Here is a 16372-nt window from a genome sequence, read left to right as displayed (position 1 = left end):
ACAACTATAAAGTGTAATTTGAGCAGAAAATGGGGAAGCGGGTTTGTAATACTCAAAACGACCGTCCGGGTCGTTACAGAATTGACAGATTTTTTCTTCTTATTATTTTCGTTTTTATTTTAGAATAATTTTAAAACTCTAAATCTATTAACTCAAAGAGAGTAACTAATTATTAACAACACATAATGCATAATTTAAATTTTTTAAAATTTAAATTAAAAAAAATAATTATTACCTAACATAACTAACGTTGTCCTAAATTGCCAAGCGGCCTATTGTGAGGTTGCCACTTGGCTTAATGTGGAGGCTTTCTTCTCTTCTTTTAATAATATATAGATATAGATTTTCTAATATATAATACTAATATATAATTTGAAAATTTTGGGGGCTTCAATTCCAGAGGGCCTAGTGGCTTCCCGCCGGCACTGTACTAAACATGAGTTTTCTTTAAAATTTACTTTTCATTTTCTTTTTTTGTTTCCAGATTGTGTGTGTATTGATGATTAAACTTGGCTAAGAGTGAACCTAAATCACTATGAGATCCATCCTATAATAACAGGGTTTATGCATATGATGCCGTTGTTTTATCTTATGGAATGATCTTTAGTTATTTCCTCTTATTTGTATCTACCAACAAGTTAGAAGATCCTTCCTCCTCCCCTCCCTCCCCCCCCCCCCCCAAAACCCCCCCACACACAAAAAAAAATAATCACCAGTATAATAAAATTGAAAAGCAAAAGGAAGGAAAAGAAGACGAGCTGGAGAAATTAAATTAGTATACTTAATAAATATTTGTGCATTAAGTGTATCTACTATTTGGAGTTTAATTTTAAGGAAGTACTTTGAGTAAGAAGTGGTGAGCATGTAAAATGATTAGAAGTTATATTCCCCTTGGAGACTAAAAATCTCCTCGGTTTCCTGGTACAGAAGGAAGATACACATGTGACTAAACTGAAACAACACAACTAAAAAAAATAGTTTTGTCATTATTCCAATCTGGTCAACCTTTCAAGCAGATTATTCATTGTTAAAGAAAATGCATCTTGGAATTTCTCCAGCTTAGATTTTGGATCTCCGTACACCAATCCAGGTAATAATTCATAAATTATGTATCTTCTCATTTTCTCTCTTTCCCCTGCAGGAATTTTCATAAGCCTCTCCACAACATTGACTTTCATATTTCTCACATCTTCTTGATCTATGAAAACTGAATACTTTTTATAATCTTCTGGTAAATGCCAAGGATATTGATAGTATGCTGTAAATGGATCAAATATTACCGGAATACAACCTGATATCAGAGAATCAAATACTGATTTTCTTGTCGGGCTATCACCTGGAGGCTGTAAACAGAATTCAGATTCCATGAACAGCTCAATGATAGACTCGGGTTGATCACATGCACCCGAACTACAATTCAAGAATCTGCATTCACCAGTTTCTATTGAAATGCATTGGTTGATCAAGATCGACCTAATGCTTTCTGGTGCATCAGGTCGTGGTGCACCAGCAAAGCTCACAAGGCTTTTTCGATTTGCCTTAATGATTTTGAGCTGCCATGTTATTATGTCATCATCTGATTGTGGATGGAAATAAGTCGGATGAGGTATTCCTATGTCGTTAAGATACCATGGTTGTCGTTCTATCAACAGCTTTACTGGATTCTGCATTTCGTTTAGCTCCAAAAACCTACTTCCCCAATCGGAATTGTTATATCTTCTGAAGTCCCAAGATATTTTTCCAAGAACAAAGACATGGTCTTTACCTGCAGAGGCAAGTGTAGCTCACGTGTTATAGGTTCAACTGAACCCAGTATTTTATAAACGGAACATAGATATTCATGTAAAAAGAACCACTGTATTTCAACAAATATTAAGTTTTGAACTCATAATTTCACTAATAAAATAAGTTCAGTGCTAAGTATTTAAGGTTGAAACCATTAAATTTAAATTTTGGATTCGCCTCTAGTTTACCTGATCTCTTGAACCAAGTTGGTTGCGACTCGAGCCATTTTGCAAGGTCTAGTCCGAGAGAGTCCTTGACATCATTTGAAACATTCTTGAAATGCCATCTCAAGACATCAAGTCCAGCATAGAAAGGCACATAAAATAGCTCTGCTTCGCTTTTGTTCATTACTCTACAAGGATGATTCAGAATCCTCGAGTGAAATATCAACTCCAATGAATACTGATGAGTTTGGTACCATCCTTTTCCTAGCTTTTCTACTGGCTCACCCATTGCATCATTGCTAAAGAAATTGCAGAGGTCGACCCAAGGAACCATGTCAGCACACTGAGATACCAAATCTTTGTTGAACTTTGTTGGCAATTCATACACATATATTCCCCTACCATCACATTTTGCATTGTTTTGGCTTGATATCCACGATCGATGCACCATTAGTTGATCCTCCACATCATTATAAGCCACTAACAATTCCTCGTCGCTTTTAACCAGGCCATTTCTGAAAGCATGGTACCCTGGTGGTATCGGTATGCCAAGACGTGTAGATTTTTGTTGCAAATCATCAACCAATTTCGTTGCAGTACCATTAACAGATGGGAAACTATCATTGGAAATGGAGCTAATTGGGGTTTCAAGATTTGGTTGTGTTCCAGCAGAAATGCAATAGAGATCATTGAGTTTTCGGGATTGGAAGCAAAGATGGATAATTTTACCAGAAATAATGGTGGTAGAAGAAGACCAAAAGAAGATTAAAAGAACGAAGAGGATTGCAATAGGGATAAGACATAGAAGTTTAGCTAGGATAGAATAAAAGAAGGTGCCAAGTTCATTAGCTTCTTTTTTGGAAAGCCTAGCTTTCTTTTTGGAAATAGAAGTGGTCATTTTCTTGGTAGCTTACAAGGATTTTCTTGATCCTTTCTCTTCTAGTATGCTTTTAATTTCTTCAAAACTGGACATAATATTTTGTTTTGGTCTCAATTTAGAAAATGGCTGAACATGAAAGCACGTAGTAGCATGACAGATACCATCATTGAGGGCACGTTTATGGGATCCATGCACTTAGATACTTAAGAAGGAACTTAAAGCAAATTTTCCCTTTTTAAACATCTTAGTCGCTACCCAGTCTAATAAGGGTCAAAGTCACATAGTTACACTCTTTTGTTTTTTGTTTTTCTTTATTGGTAATGACTCTTTCTTTTCTTTTAAATAGTTTACTACAAATTGTATATTTCTATATTTTTTGGGAGATGGGTAGGCCGGCAAATAAGGGCAAAGAAGATTAGAATTAGAAGAATTAAAAGAGAAAATTCTTTAGTGAAAGTTGACTTGTTCTTTAGTATTTCTTTTTTGTTGAACCCTTCCGTATTCTAAGTATACTAGTCCGAATACCTTGTATTCATGTTGAGTAGGCGCTCTAATGAGGCAAATCGCTTCTTGCAAAAAAATTCTTTACTCCCAATGCTCAAACAAAAAACTTATAGTTAAAATCAGTGGCGGAGCCAGAATTTTCACTAAGGGGTGTCAAAATATAAAGAAGTAAACACACGAAAAAGCCAAGGGGAGTCAATATATATTAATATATATATATATAATAAAAATTATTGAACTGCACAGTATAATTTTCCGGACTAAGGGGTGTCAACTAACACCCCTATGGATAAGGTGGCTCCGCCACTGGTTAAAATGATGAAAAATCTCAACTATCTCATCACCCTTATTAACTATCAAGTGCCGAGCTATGTAGAGCCAAGGGTGTTTGATTGAATCCCCTGTGTAGAAAAATTATACTGGGCCAAGAGGGCAAAAATTGTTCTTTTTGGTATATATGAACGGTTGAATCCTATTTGACATAAGGAAATATTCATATTATAGTGGTAAAAGGATTCAAAAATTACTTTAGGTTACAACTTTAAATCCAAGTGTGACATTTTAATGGAGTATATTTATAAATTTTCTTACATAACTTTCTGGCTCCGTCACTAATAACCATTCACCACTTGAATGTAGTGTATAGTTGTAAACTCCAGCCATTGCATTTGCCAATCTCCGAAATATAAAAATGCAGAAATCACAGTAAACACACAAATCCCCAAAACTTTTGGCGGGCGAAAGAAAATTTGCGGGGGATAAAGATTTTCGTATATATTAATTTGTAGACAGGCAATGAGAATTATTTTTGTCCTGAATATGTCGGTAGTACCTACGTAACGTCAAAGGCTGGATTAAACACGATTCTCTACATAAAAAAAAATTTAAAAAACTTTCCAAATACTACCTAAGTGGAGAGGTAAAACAATAGGCGCTGGAAAGAAAAATACATGAGAAAATCACAAGGCAAATATAAAAAGCAACGGTTAATTTTGTGTTTAGGGAAATTCTGATATTCACATAACATCTTGTTTTTCAAGTTCTGTGTATTAGGTTAAGAAATGATTAATTTGACAGGTGGTAAAATTAAAGAAAAAGTAGAAAATGGGGTTTACACTTGGGAATTGTCAATTGGTCAACTATTGTAATTTTATAATTAATTGTACTTCAACTATATTAAATGGCCATCACATGATCCCACATGTACACTTGTCTCGCTAATCTATGCTGTTTAATGCAGGTTCGTTTCATTAATTGCCTCTTAAATTAAAGTTTAAGATACTCGCTTAGTTGACTTCTCCAAAATATTTAAAAGATATAGGATTTAGAGAGCCGTTTAGCGGCCACATTAATTTGGCCCAAATATGGCCACACTCATAAAAAAAAAAGAATTTTTTACACACTTGATCTTTTTTTAATTATTATTTTAAAAAAGTATCATTTATTATTTATTTCATAAAGAGTATTTTTTTTTCATTATTAGCATATTATAAAAATTAAGCCCAACATTCATCTTCTTCACTTCATTTTTAAATTCTGATGCATATGTGAATGCCACCTAAATTCAAGATGTATTGATTTATACGTCTTTTATACTTTGTATATCAGGTATCACTTTAATTCAAAATGTATTTTTATGTATATAATTTTTGTATATTTATTTGTGAAGTGCCATCTTATTTTAAGATGTATTTTGATGTATATTTCAAATATATTTTATATGTCAAATGTCATTTTAATTAAGGATGTATTTTTTATATATATGTTTTTTGTATATTTATATGCCATCTTAATTAAATTTAAGATATATTTTTTATGTATATTTCACATGTCTAAGTGTCATCTTAATTGAAGATGTATTATTTATATATATTTTTTGTATAGTTTATATGTGTTAATTTAATATATATATATATTTTATATATACATTTTGTATATATTAACGTCCATTATTATCCAAGTAAGATCTTTATGTTAAGAAAGGAAAAAAGAAGGAAGAGAAAAACTTAAGAAAGATAATTAAAAAGAAAACGAATGGAACAAATTTAGAAAATATATTGGCTTCGGTAGAAAATAAAATTAAGAAGATGAAGAAAAAGAAGAAACGCTAATAGATAAAGACAAAAAAGCATGATTTTTGTACAAAGAATTATTGACTTTTCATTCAAATTGCTTATGTTTAGAGATTAATAATTAATATTCCTATTTTAATGGAATTGTATGCTACAAATATAAATATTTTCCTGCCATAACTGTAATATTGGATTTCATGCTACGAATTTGTTATATTTTTTTTAAATTGTGACAGTTATGTAAAGTTTCCCATAAAAAGACTACCATAACCTTATTCAGTTTTGCAATGTTTCCCCCAAATAATTTTTTCTCCAAAACACATTAATAAATACGGTAACTTATCTCTATTCCCAAAAAATATTTAGCAACTAAAATTGATACATGTTTCTACACATATAAAGATGAAAAGTCTCTACATACCTTGTGTATATTATGTGTAAAGCAAATTATATGGTTTATTTAATTAAAACATATACGATCTACACATCAATAGCCGATCACATCAACAACAAAATAAACCTTTCATTTTTTTCTCCTTAAGCTAAACATGAATTCAAACCAAGAAACTTGGCAGTGCAAGAAATATTAGTTTGTTTGAGTTTAATATTTATTGCACTACACTCATTTTAATATAATACAAATAAAAATTAAAAAATATTTTAATAGAAACTTTTACTCTATCGCTCACATCCAAATATGATTTTTCTTATTATATTTTTAAAAATAAATATCTCATCTCAAATTCAAATAAATCTTATGATTTCGAACTTAAATTAATCACTCTCAATTAAGATATTAATCATAAAAAATATTTTCTTATTTTTTTAACATATTATATACAATATTGTAACAATGTTCCTACTATTATTTTGCTTCTCTATATAGCGTTTTCAAAAATTTACTTAGTATTGGAACTGCTAGTCAGCTATAACATAATGGACATAGAGTGAATGTACTGCTGCAGAGTAAATGGAAACTACATCTAAACCAAATAGTTTATGAGGAATTTTCTATAAATTTATTTCTAAGCAGTAATTTAACCAAAATTTTCAAAAACATGCACAGCAAACCATAGGAGCAGAACTGGAGTTCGGGGGAAGCGTCCATTCAAATTAGTAACTTGTTGAGAAAAGCAAGTCACAATTACCCGAATGTTTTCCAGAAGGATTTGAAAGAGGGCAACTGAATTAAAAGGGGCTGAACTGAAGGGAAAAGATAGTCCTTGTGGCCCTAGCAAAAATGAGGATTCAGACTTTAAGCTTTTGAGAACTGTTAAATCGAATTCATAACACCTGTAACAAAAAAGATTTTCTAGGATTCAGACTGGAGCAAGTAAACTTAAGTAAGCTACGGAATACATAAGCTAATTTTTTTTATTAGAAGGAAAAAGATAATATGAAATAATAGGTAACTTCTTAACATCAATATTATTGACCGTCATGCATTCATGCATATATGTTCAGTCTAAGCAAACATGTAAAAAGATTGTATACGGTCGAAATAGATTTCGACTTTCCTATGTTCGATCGAGTTTGAGTGTTAAAAAGTCGGAATGAGAATTTGGGAGTGAGTTCCGAAGTCAGTACTAACGAGCCTCGAGTCCGAAGGTCGCTCGAGGAGTCGGCTCGGTAACCTTATCGAGCCTGTGACCGAGTCGATCCGCAAGACACTGCTTCGAGGTCGGAAATGCGCGACATCCATCTCGAAGGTCGAACTCGAGCCAAGACCGAAGGGCCCGACCCAGTAACGAGTTCGAGCCAGTATCGAGCTCACAGACAAGAGCCGTTGCAACCGCACCAAGAGAGAGAATCTTGGCGGGAATCGAGGAAGAGACAAGTCATCATGGGCCTTCCACTATATGCTTTATTTTATTATTTTTTGTAATGACCATCTACTATAAAAGGGGGAATCCTTGTAAGCTATGGGAGAAAGAAAGAAAAACACACTATAACCAAAAATCATTTCTCATATTGAAAGATATCCCTTTATGCTTGTTTTACTTTATCTTATTCATTCTTGTTGCTCACTATTTGCATTCTCATAGTCAAGAATACACATATCTCTATTTCTCTACACGATTTTATATCGAATTGTATCGCATATCCTTAGAACCATACACAAATCTAACGTTATCCGATTTTTTCGGTAAACAGTTTGGCGCCCACCGTGGGGCTAAGAGTAACAGTGATCGTTTGATATAAATCTAAAGTGCACGCCAGCTTGCAACTTCAAATCAGCAATGGCTTTACCTATCGACCACGAAGCCGGCCTTCAAAATAAAACCAACAACTTGGCACCTGGGGCTGGAAGGCCACTTAACGATGGCACCGAGGCTCGAATCAAAGTACCCGAAATTTGAGCCGAAGTACCATTGGATGTTAATTCACAAATAGCTTTGGAGGCGAATCAGCGTTCCGAACCGGAAAGAAGCATTCAGGGCGGTACTCGATCCGTAGCCCGAGACACCCATAACGCGGGAGAAATCGGGGCCAGCTTACGTATGATCTTCGAGATGTTACAAGCCCAATAAGTAGTGATAGCTCAGTTACAGAGCCAAACTCGCGTACAAAGCAGGCCGGATTCCAATCCACTTCGAGAAATCACCCCCAGAACGGAGCCCGCCATAGTGAAATCAAACGAGCAAGAATCGAGGACCACTCCCGGAATTACTAAATTACTCGAGGAACTCACAAAACGAGTCGAAGCCAATGACAAGAGAGTGAAAACATACAATGCCAGGGTCGATCAAATCCCGGGGGATCCACCAATGATAAAAGGGCTTGATTCGAAAAATTCATACAAAAGCCTTTTCCCTCGAGTGCGGCACTGAAACCAATCCCCCAAAAATTCCGTATGCCCGAAATTTCCAAATATAACGGTATGACCGATCCTAACAAACATGTCACTTCTTACACATGTGCCATCAAAGGTAACGATTTTAAGGACGATGAGATCGAATCCGTGTTGTTGAAAAAGTTCGGGGAGACCCTCTCGAAGGGAGCGATGATCTGGTATCACAATTTACCACCAAATTCTATCGATTCTTTTGCCATGTTAGCAGATTCGTTCGTAAAGGCACATGCTGGTGCCATAAAGGTTGCAACAAGGAAATCAGGCCTCTTCAAAGTAAAGCAAAGGGGTAATGAAATGCTGAGGGAATTCGTATCTCGATTTCAAATGGAACACATGGAATTGCCACCGGTCACAGACGATTGGGCCGTACAAGCTTTCACCCAAGGGTTGAACTGTCATGACCCCAATTTTACTCCGTAGGATATCGTGATGGCACCTAGTCTCTAAGACTAGGTAAACCTATCAATGCGGAATAATAATAAATATCTGAAATAAATAAACTACAATTCAAACAATTTTAACTCCTAAAACTTGGTAGAAATAAGTCACAAGCTTTTAAGAATTTATTCTCTATGTGTCTATATATCAGAGTCTAAAGCAAATAAGGAAGACAATATAGTAAGATAGAAGGGGATTCCGGAGTCTGCGGACGCTGGCAGATATACCTCGAAGTCTTCTCGTACAGCTAGTTTACTGATGCCTGGTTTGATAAGATGTACCTGGATCTGCACAAAAAGATGTGCAGAAGCATAGTATAAGTACACCATAGCGGTACCCAGTAAGTGCCAAGCCTAACCTCGGTAAAGTAGTGACGAGGCCAGGTCAGGCCCTACTGGAGAATAAATAATGGCATGGTAAAATGTTTAAACAATATTATAAGATAAAATGCCAATAAAAATGAATCAAGTAGTATGTCACATTTAATTACACCAAATAATGGCAAATAAATACCTTGTGAAAACAAAAGAGAATTATTTTCAACTTTAAAAAAAATCACAACAATAATCAAAGGCAACTGCGTCCATAAATTAATAATAATAAGGGCACTACCGAAGTACCGCCTCGTAGTACCAAATCAAAAATAAATTCACAATATCTCATTTTCTTATCTCACCGCGGGAGCCTTCACAATTTATTTGAAAGAAAATATTTTTTCCGAAATAGCATCCCGCGTATTAGCCACCCTTATCACACCGCATGACTTCTAGTAGTTCCCCCTACTAGCCACGCGTATCAAGCCACCCTTATCTCACCGCATGCGTTTCAATACCCAGACCTTATACCACCGCATGCGTATCAATATCACAATATATCACAATTTGCACCTCAGGTGCTCAAATAATTTAACTTGCCAAAATAATTCAACAACAATATTTTTCTACAATAAAGAGCTCACGGCTCATGTCAAAATAATTCAACAATAATATTTTTTCACAATAAAGAGCTCGCTGCTCCATCACAATGAGTACGAAAATCTTACAAAAATATTCAGGAGTAAATAATTCAGGAAAATAATACTTAAAAATCTTTAATACGTTGCTTCAATATCAAGTTTTAAAATGTCAAATATTTCATATTAATAATATTTAATTTAAAAAAAATCAACCTTCAAATAATGCACAGAATAAAAAAAACCAAGTTTCAACTAAACAGATAAAATAATTAGCAGGAAAAGGTCAAGCAAATTTAAAATATAAACATTAAATCAATAATGAAGAATATAATAAAATAAAATAATTTAATTAATACGCAACAATGATCTACACAATTTAAAACATAATCTTTCACATTTAGCCCGTGTACACACTCGTCACCTCGTGTACACGACTTTTCACACATTACAATTATCAATCCTTGGGGGAATTTCCCCCACACAAGGTTAGACAAGTCACTTACCTCGACTTGCTCCAATTTAACCAAGTATTATATTTTTTCCTTGATTTTCCGACTCCGATCGACTCGTAACTAGTCTTAATTAATTCGATACAGTCAACAAAAATTATAGTAATCAATTTCATAAGAAAATATTATATTTTTTAATAAAATCCAAAATTAGCTCAAAAATTGCCTATGGGGCCCACGTCTCGAAATCCGACGAAACTCACAAAATACGATAACCCATTCACTTACGAGTCCCACCATACCAGTTTCACTCAAATCCGACTACGGATCGATACCGAAATCACAAAAATTCGTTTCTATGAGATTTCTAAAATTTTCCCAAATTTCTATCTCAAAACACTAATTAAATGACGAAAATAATGATATATTCATGTATATTGACCAAATCCGAGTTAGAATCACTTACCCCAATATTTTTTCTTGAAAATATATCAAAATCGCCTCTCCTCAAGCTCCAATTCGTCAAAAATGACAAATGGGACAAAGTCCCCTGTTTTTATAACTTACAGATCTGTCAGGGAGCCCTATTTGTCACGGAGCTTGATTTTGTCAGGGAGCTCGATTTGCTCCCTGATTTGTGAAGGAGCTCGATTTTGTCAGGGAGCTCGATTTTGTCAGGGAGTCCGATTTGTCAGGGAGCTCAATTTTGTCAGGGAGCTCGATTTGTCAGGGAGCTCGATTTGTTAGGGAGTCCGATTTTGACAGGCAGCTCGATTTTGGCAGTATTTCCAGCAGAAAAATTACAGCTGCTTTTGCAGCAGCTAAGTCCTACTTTTGATCCTTAACCATCCAAAACTCACCCGAGGCCCTCAGGACCTCAACCCAATACACCAACAAGTCCTAAAACATCATACGAACTTATTTGAAACCTCAAATCAAGTCAAACAACGCTAAAATCACAAATTACACCCCAATTCAAGTTTGATGAAACTCAAGAATTTCCAACTTCTACATAAACCTATCAAATCAAGTCTAATTGACCTCAAATTTTGCACACAAGTCATAAATGACATAACGGAGCTGTGAAAATTTTCAGAACTGGATTCCGACCCCGATATCAAAAAGCCAACTCCCCGGTCAAACTTCGAAACTTAAATTCCTATTTTAGCCATTCCAAGTTTAATTTCACTACGGACTTCCAAATAAAATTCTGATCATGCTCCTAACTCCAAAATTACCATATGGAGTTGTTGGAATCATCAAAATTCTATTCCGGGATCATTTGCACATAATTCGACATCCGGTCACTATTTGAACTTAAACTTTTAATTTTTTATCAAAATTTCATATCTCGTGGTAGGGACCTTGAAATTAAATTTTGGGAATATGCCCAAGTCCCAAATCACGATACGGACCTATCGGAACTGTCAAAATACTGATCCGAGTCCGTTTGCTCAAAATATTGACCAAAGTCAACTCAGTTGAGTTTTAAAGCTCTAATTCACATTTTAATCCATTTTTCACATAAAAACTTTTCGAAAAATTTTACGGACTGCGCACGCAAGTCGAGGAATGATAAATAGTACTTTTTGAGGTCTTAGACACACATAATTAATTATTAAATTTAAAGATGACATTTTGGATCATCACATTCTCCACCTTTAAAACAAACGTTCGTCCTCGAACGGAGTTAGAAAAACTACCTGAGTTGGTGAATAAGTGTGGATAACAGATGTGCATATCATGCTCGGTCTCCCAAGTCGCTTCTTCGACCGGATGACCCCTCCACTGAACCTTCACAGAAGCAATGTTCTTTGACCTCAGCTTTCGAACCTGCCTATCCAAAATAGCCACTGGTTCCTTAACATAAGATAGATCCTTGTCCAACTGAACCGAACTGAAGTCTAACAAATGAGACGGATCGCCGTGATATTTCTTAAGCATGGAAACATGGAATACCCGATGAACCGCAGAGAGACTGGGTGGTAGTGCAAGTTTGTAAGCCACCTCTCCAACTCTCTCAAGAATCTCAAAAGGCCCAATATACCTAGGGCTCAACTTGCCCTTCTTTCCGAACCTCATCACACCCTTCATAGGCGAAACCTGGAGCAATACCCGCTCACCAACCATGAATGCAATATCACGAACCTTCCGATCCGCATAACTTTTCTGTCTAGATTAGGCTGTATGAAGTCGATCCTGAATCAACTTAACCTTTTCCAAAGCATCCTAAACCAAGTTTGTACCCAATAGTCTAGCCTCGCCCAGTTCGAACCAACCCACTGGGGACCGACACTGCCTACCATACAAGGCCTCATACGGAGCCATCTGAATGCTTGACTGGTAACTATTGTTGTAAGCAAACTCCGCTAGTGGTAAGAACTGATCCCAAGCACCCCCAAAATCTAACACACACGCACAAAGCATATCCTCCAGTATCTGAACAGTGCGTTTAGACTGCCCGTCCGTCTGAGGGTGAAATGATGTACTCAACTCTACCCGAGTACCCAACTCACGCTGTACTGCCCTCCAAAATCGTAAGGTAAACTGTGTACCCCGGTCAGAGATGATAGATACCGGTACACCGTAAAGTCTGATAATCTCGCGAATATATACCTGAGCCAGATGCTCTGAAGAGTAAGTAGTAATCACAGGAATGAAATGAACTAATTTGGTCAGCCTATCCATAATCACCCAAACTGCATCAAACTTTCGCTGAGTCTGTGGGAGCCCAACAACGAAATCCAAAGTGATCCGCTCCAATTTCCATTTTGGAATCTCTAACTTCTTAAGTAATCCACCGGGTCGCTGATGCTCATATTTCACCTGTTGACAATTTAGACACCGAGATATATACCCCACTATGTCTTTCTTCATCCGCCTCCACCAATAGTGCTGTCTCAAGTCCTGATATATCTTTGCAGCACTCGGATGAATGGAGTACCGCGAACTATGAGCCTCATGGAGGATCAACTCATGCAAACCGTCCACATTATGCTCACATAGCTAGCCCTGCATCCGTAATACATCGTCATCTCCAATGGTGACTTCCTTAGCATCACCGTGCTGAACTCTATCCTTAAGGACATGCAGATGGGGGTCATCATACTGACGCTCCCTGATACGATCATAAAGAGAAGACTAAGAAACCACACAAGCCAAAACTCGACTCGGCTCGGAAACATCCAATCTAACAAATTGGTTGGCCAAGGCCTGAACATCCAAGGCCAAAGGCCTCTCTGCTACCGGTAAATATGCTAAGTTGCCCAAACTCTCCGCCTTACGACTCAAGGCATCGGCCACTACATTGGCCTTCCCAGGATGATAGAGAATGGTGATATCATAATCCTTAAGCAACTCCAACCATTTCGCTGCCGCAAATTAAGATCCTTCTGTTTAAACAGATGTTATAGACTCCGGTGATCGGTGTAGATCTCACAATAGACACCGTACAAATAATGCCGCCAAATTTTTAAGGCATGAACAATAGCTGCTAACTCAAAGTTGTGCACAGGATAATTCTTCTCATGCACCTTTAATTGTCTGGATGCGTAGGCAATCACCCTACCGTTTTGCATCAACACTGCGTCGAGGTCAATACGCGACAGATCACAATACACAATATAAGACCATGAACCTGTAGGTAATACCAACATTGGGGCTGTAGTCAAAGATGTCTTGAGCTTTTGGAAACTCTCCTCACATTCCTCGGTCCATATGAACGGAGCACCCTTCTGGGTCAATCTGGTCTTAATAGTTGTTCATAATCAATTACAGAATCGTCAATTAACTTCATGTTAACAAAAATCTCGTTTCAAACCTTCACAATACTGATAACGAGACACGAGGCATGAAGACCTCATAATTATTTACCCGAATTAATGAGTCACATTTAACGTCACCTGGGTGGGAACCTACCTCATAGGTTAAAACTCAATAATTACAACACAAAATTGGCAAGTATGCACAGAGAATTTCATATAGTATTTTCAAATAAGTTTAACAGGCATGACTCCCTATTAGTACTATAGTACAAATTAAAATTCACAAGGGAGAACTTAAATATAAGAATTTTCCTCACAAGGATCTCGTTCTTATATAACTTCCACCGCAGCTCGTAGCCAGGTTTAAACATATCAGTTTATATTAAAATACGAGGATCTCGTCCTCGGTTCTGAATCACAAGTAATATGCACATCGTGCCAATCGAAACTTTTCATTTGCTCCTTCTAAATAATTTCCGTTAAACAAAATCGTAACACATAATAAACCCCACACCGGTAGGACATATAATTCATAATTTATAATTAATTATCCATAAATTACATCAAAACTTACCGAAATGAGTAACAGAAAGCCACATTTAGCCTCACAGGTCTTATTAGTGACCAACATGGAATGATAGGCGTAGTTATCTCCATGGAATCTCCCAACAGGAGTAAACACATAAGTAGATTATAAAATTATGAAGCTCACTCATAAGTGGAGAACCACAGGAGGACTCATTTCGATACTGAGAACTAAATCAAGTTAAGGAAATTATTCCTTTATATTAAATCGAGGTCGTACCTGTAACAACACCATCTGATGTAGCGACCCTCGCCATACCGTAAAACAAATATATCAACCGCTGGGTCTCTACCTCTAGGACGCCTTCTACCCACCTGTCCTCCACCCCTAACTAGTCGTGTGGGTGGTGTAGTAACTGCAATGGGGCACGTAGCCTGAGTGCTTTGATGAAATATGTCTCTCCCAAGTTTGGGACAATTTTCTCATGATGTGCCTAGTATCACCGTATTCATAACAACCCCTTTACAGGTTTGGCTGCTCATATTGAGTTTGTGCCAGATAACTGGAATAACCATCATAGGAAATTCATGTCGGTGGTGCATTAAAAGAACTTACTGGAGCACCCCGAGTAATCCAATGTGCGGACTGGGCTGGCCGACTGCTCGAGCCTCCGCCCTAATGATTTATACTTGCAGAGTAGAATTCGCTGAATCCTCTAGAACATCGAGACCTCTTGGTCTCCTAAGTTTTTCCTTTTTCCTCACCCCGAACACGTTCTAATATCTTGGCAATTTCTACGACTAGCAGAAATGAAGTATCAGCCTGTAGCTCCCGAGTACAAAATTTTACGATCATAATTAAGTCCTTTAATGAGTCTGTAGACTCGCTCTCTGGCTGTAGGAAGCAAAGTAGGAGTATGGCGGGCTAACTTATTGAACTTGATGGCATATTCTAACACCGTCATGATAACCTGACGCAACCGTTCAACCCTATGCGCCATGCATTACGGAGAGTTCGAGAAAAAAACTCTTTCAAAAGCATTTCTGAGAACTGAGCCAAGTGGGCGGTGTTGCATTGGCTGGTCTGCCCTCTTCATAGTCTTGCCATGAACATCGGTGGAGAATTATCTCTCCCGAGGAAAATTTCTTCTTTTGTTATGCTGAATCAACACTATTGAGCTGGCCCATTTCTTAATATACTCTTCGATTCTTCTTTGGGGTAACTCTTACCCATATTTATACATAACGATCACAAAAGTAGAGCTCCATACAGACAAATCTTGGCACGAACCACATAGTCCGAAATATCGTCAACAACTGTACTTCCTCCGAAGCACCCCAAAATCCGCAATCGTGACATCTACGTTGAGTAGACCTTCTGTAAATTTAGAGTTGTTTCTATAACTCCTTTGGTACTGAAGTATAGGATTATTAAGGAGGCGGACATACCGCAAGTCACAACCTTATCCTCTACAAAATCTCAGGCCTTAAACATGTGTAAATTTTTAGGGAACCTTACAGTACCACCTATATACATTTCAAGCCAAAACCGATATAACACATGACCCCGCAATCCACCCATTAATAGTGGACTCCTCCCACTCGGCACGAAGTCATAGGTCACAGTCCAATGATCCATAATAATAACCTTCACAGCTCGTATAAATCAACCAGATGCCAACATTCATTGCACCCTGCTACATGATTCACTGGGTGATCTCTCAATATGTCCGCATCTTTAGTCGGAACCACACGTTGAGGCAATGTTTGAGCATCTCTGGCTCCCTCCTAGTCCATTTGCGGCATCACGAACCATCGAGGCACAACTGATACCGAGTGTGCAATGTCATACATGAGTGGATACAAAGGAATATAAGATATATGTTTCAAGCTAAATCAATCGCACGATAAGTAATAAAAGAAGTGAATATTTCCTAACAAATCCATAGCCTCTCGAAGATAAGTACAGACGTCTCCATACT

At 36.8% G+C, this 16372-nt stretch overlaps 1 protein-coding gene across 1 annotated transcript; it reads right to left on the bottom strand.

Moving 5' to 3' along the window:
* Positions 1-857: 857 nt before the first annotated feature.
* Positions 858-3044, bottom strand: LOC104100986 (xyloglucan-specific galacturonosyltransferase 1-like). Its single transcript, XM_009608381.4, has 2 exons — positions 1974-3044; positions 858-1765 (listed from the first exon to the last, which is right to left on the bottom strand). The coding sequence occupies exons 1-2, from the start codon at positions 2845-2847 to the stop codon at positions 987-989; spliced, it is 1653 nt and encodes a 550-aa protein (XP_009606676.1). The 5' UTR covers positions 2848-3044; the 3' UTR covers positions 858-986.
* Between the last annotated feature and the right edge of the window lie 13328 nt (positions 3045-16372).

The sequence above is a fragment of the Nicotiana tomentosiformis genome, chromosome 12, assembly GCF_000390325.3.
Source record: "Nicotiana tomentosiformis chromosome 12, ASM39032v3, whole genome shotgun sequence".
Classification (NCBI taxonomy): domain Eukaryota; kingdom Viridiplantae; phylum Streptophyta; class Magnoliopsida; order Solanales; family Solanaceae; genus Nicotiana; species Nicotiana tomentosiformis.
The sequence above is the reverse complement of the archived record's forward strand: the minus strand, read 5'-3'. Positions and strand labels throughout refer to the sequence as shown.

Bases quoted from the DNA above. Each gene is read 5' to 3' on its own strand.
- LOC104100986 (XM_009608381.4), bottom strand. From the start codon at position 2,847: ATGACCACTTCTATTTCCAAAAAGAAAGCTAGGCTTTCCAAAAAAGAA. The intron at 1,766-1,973 runs GTAAACTAGAGG...TTGCCTCTGCAG, and splicing joins AACTTGGTTCAAGAGATCAG to GTAAAGACCATGTCTTTGTT.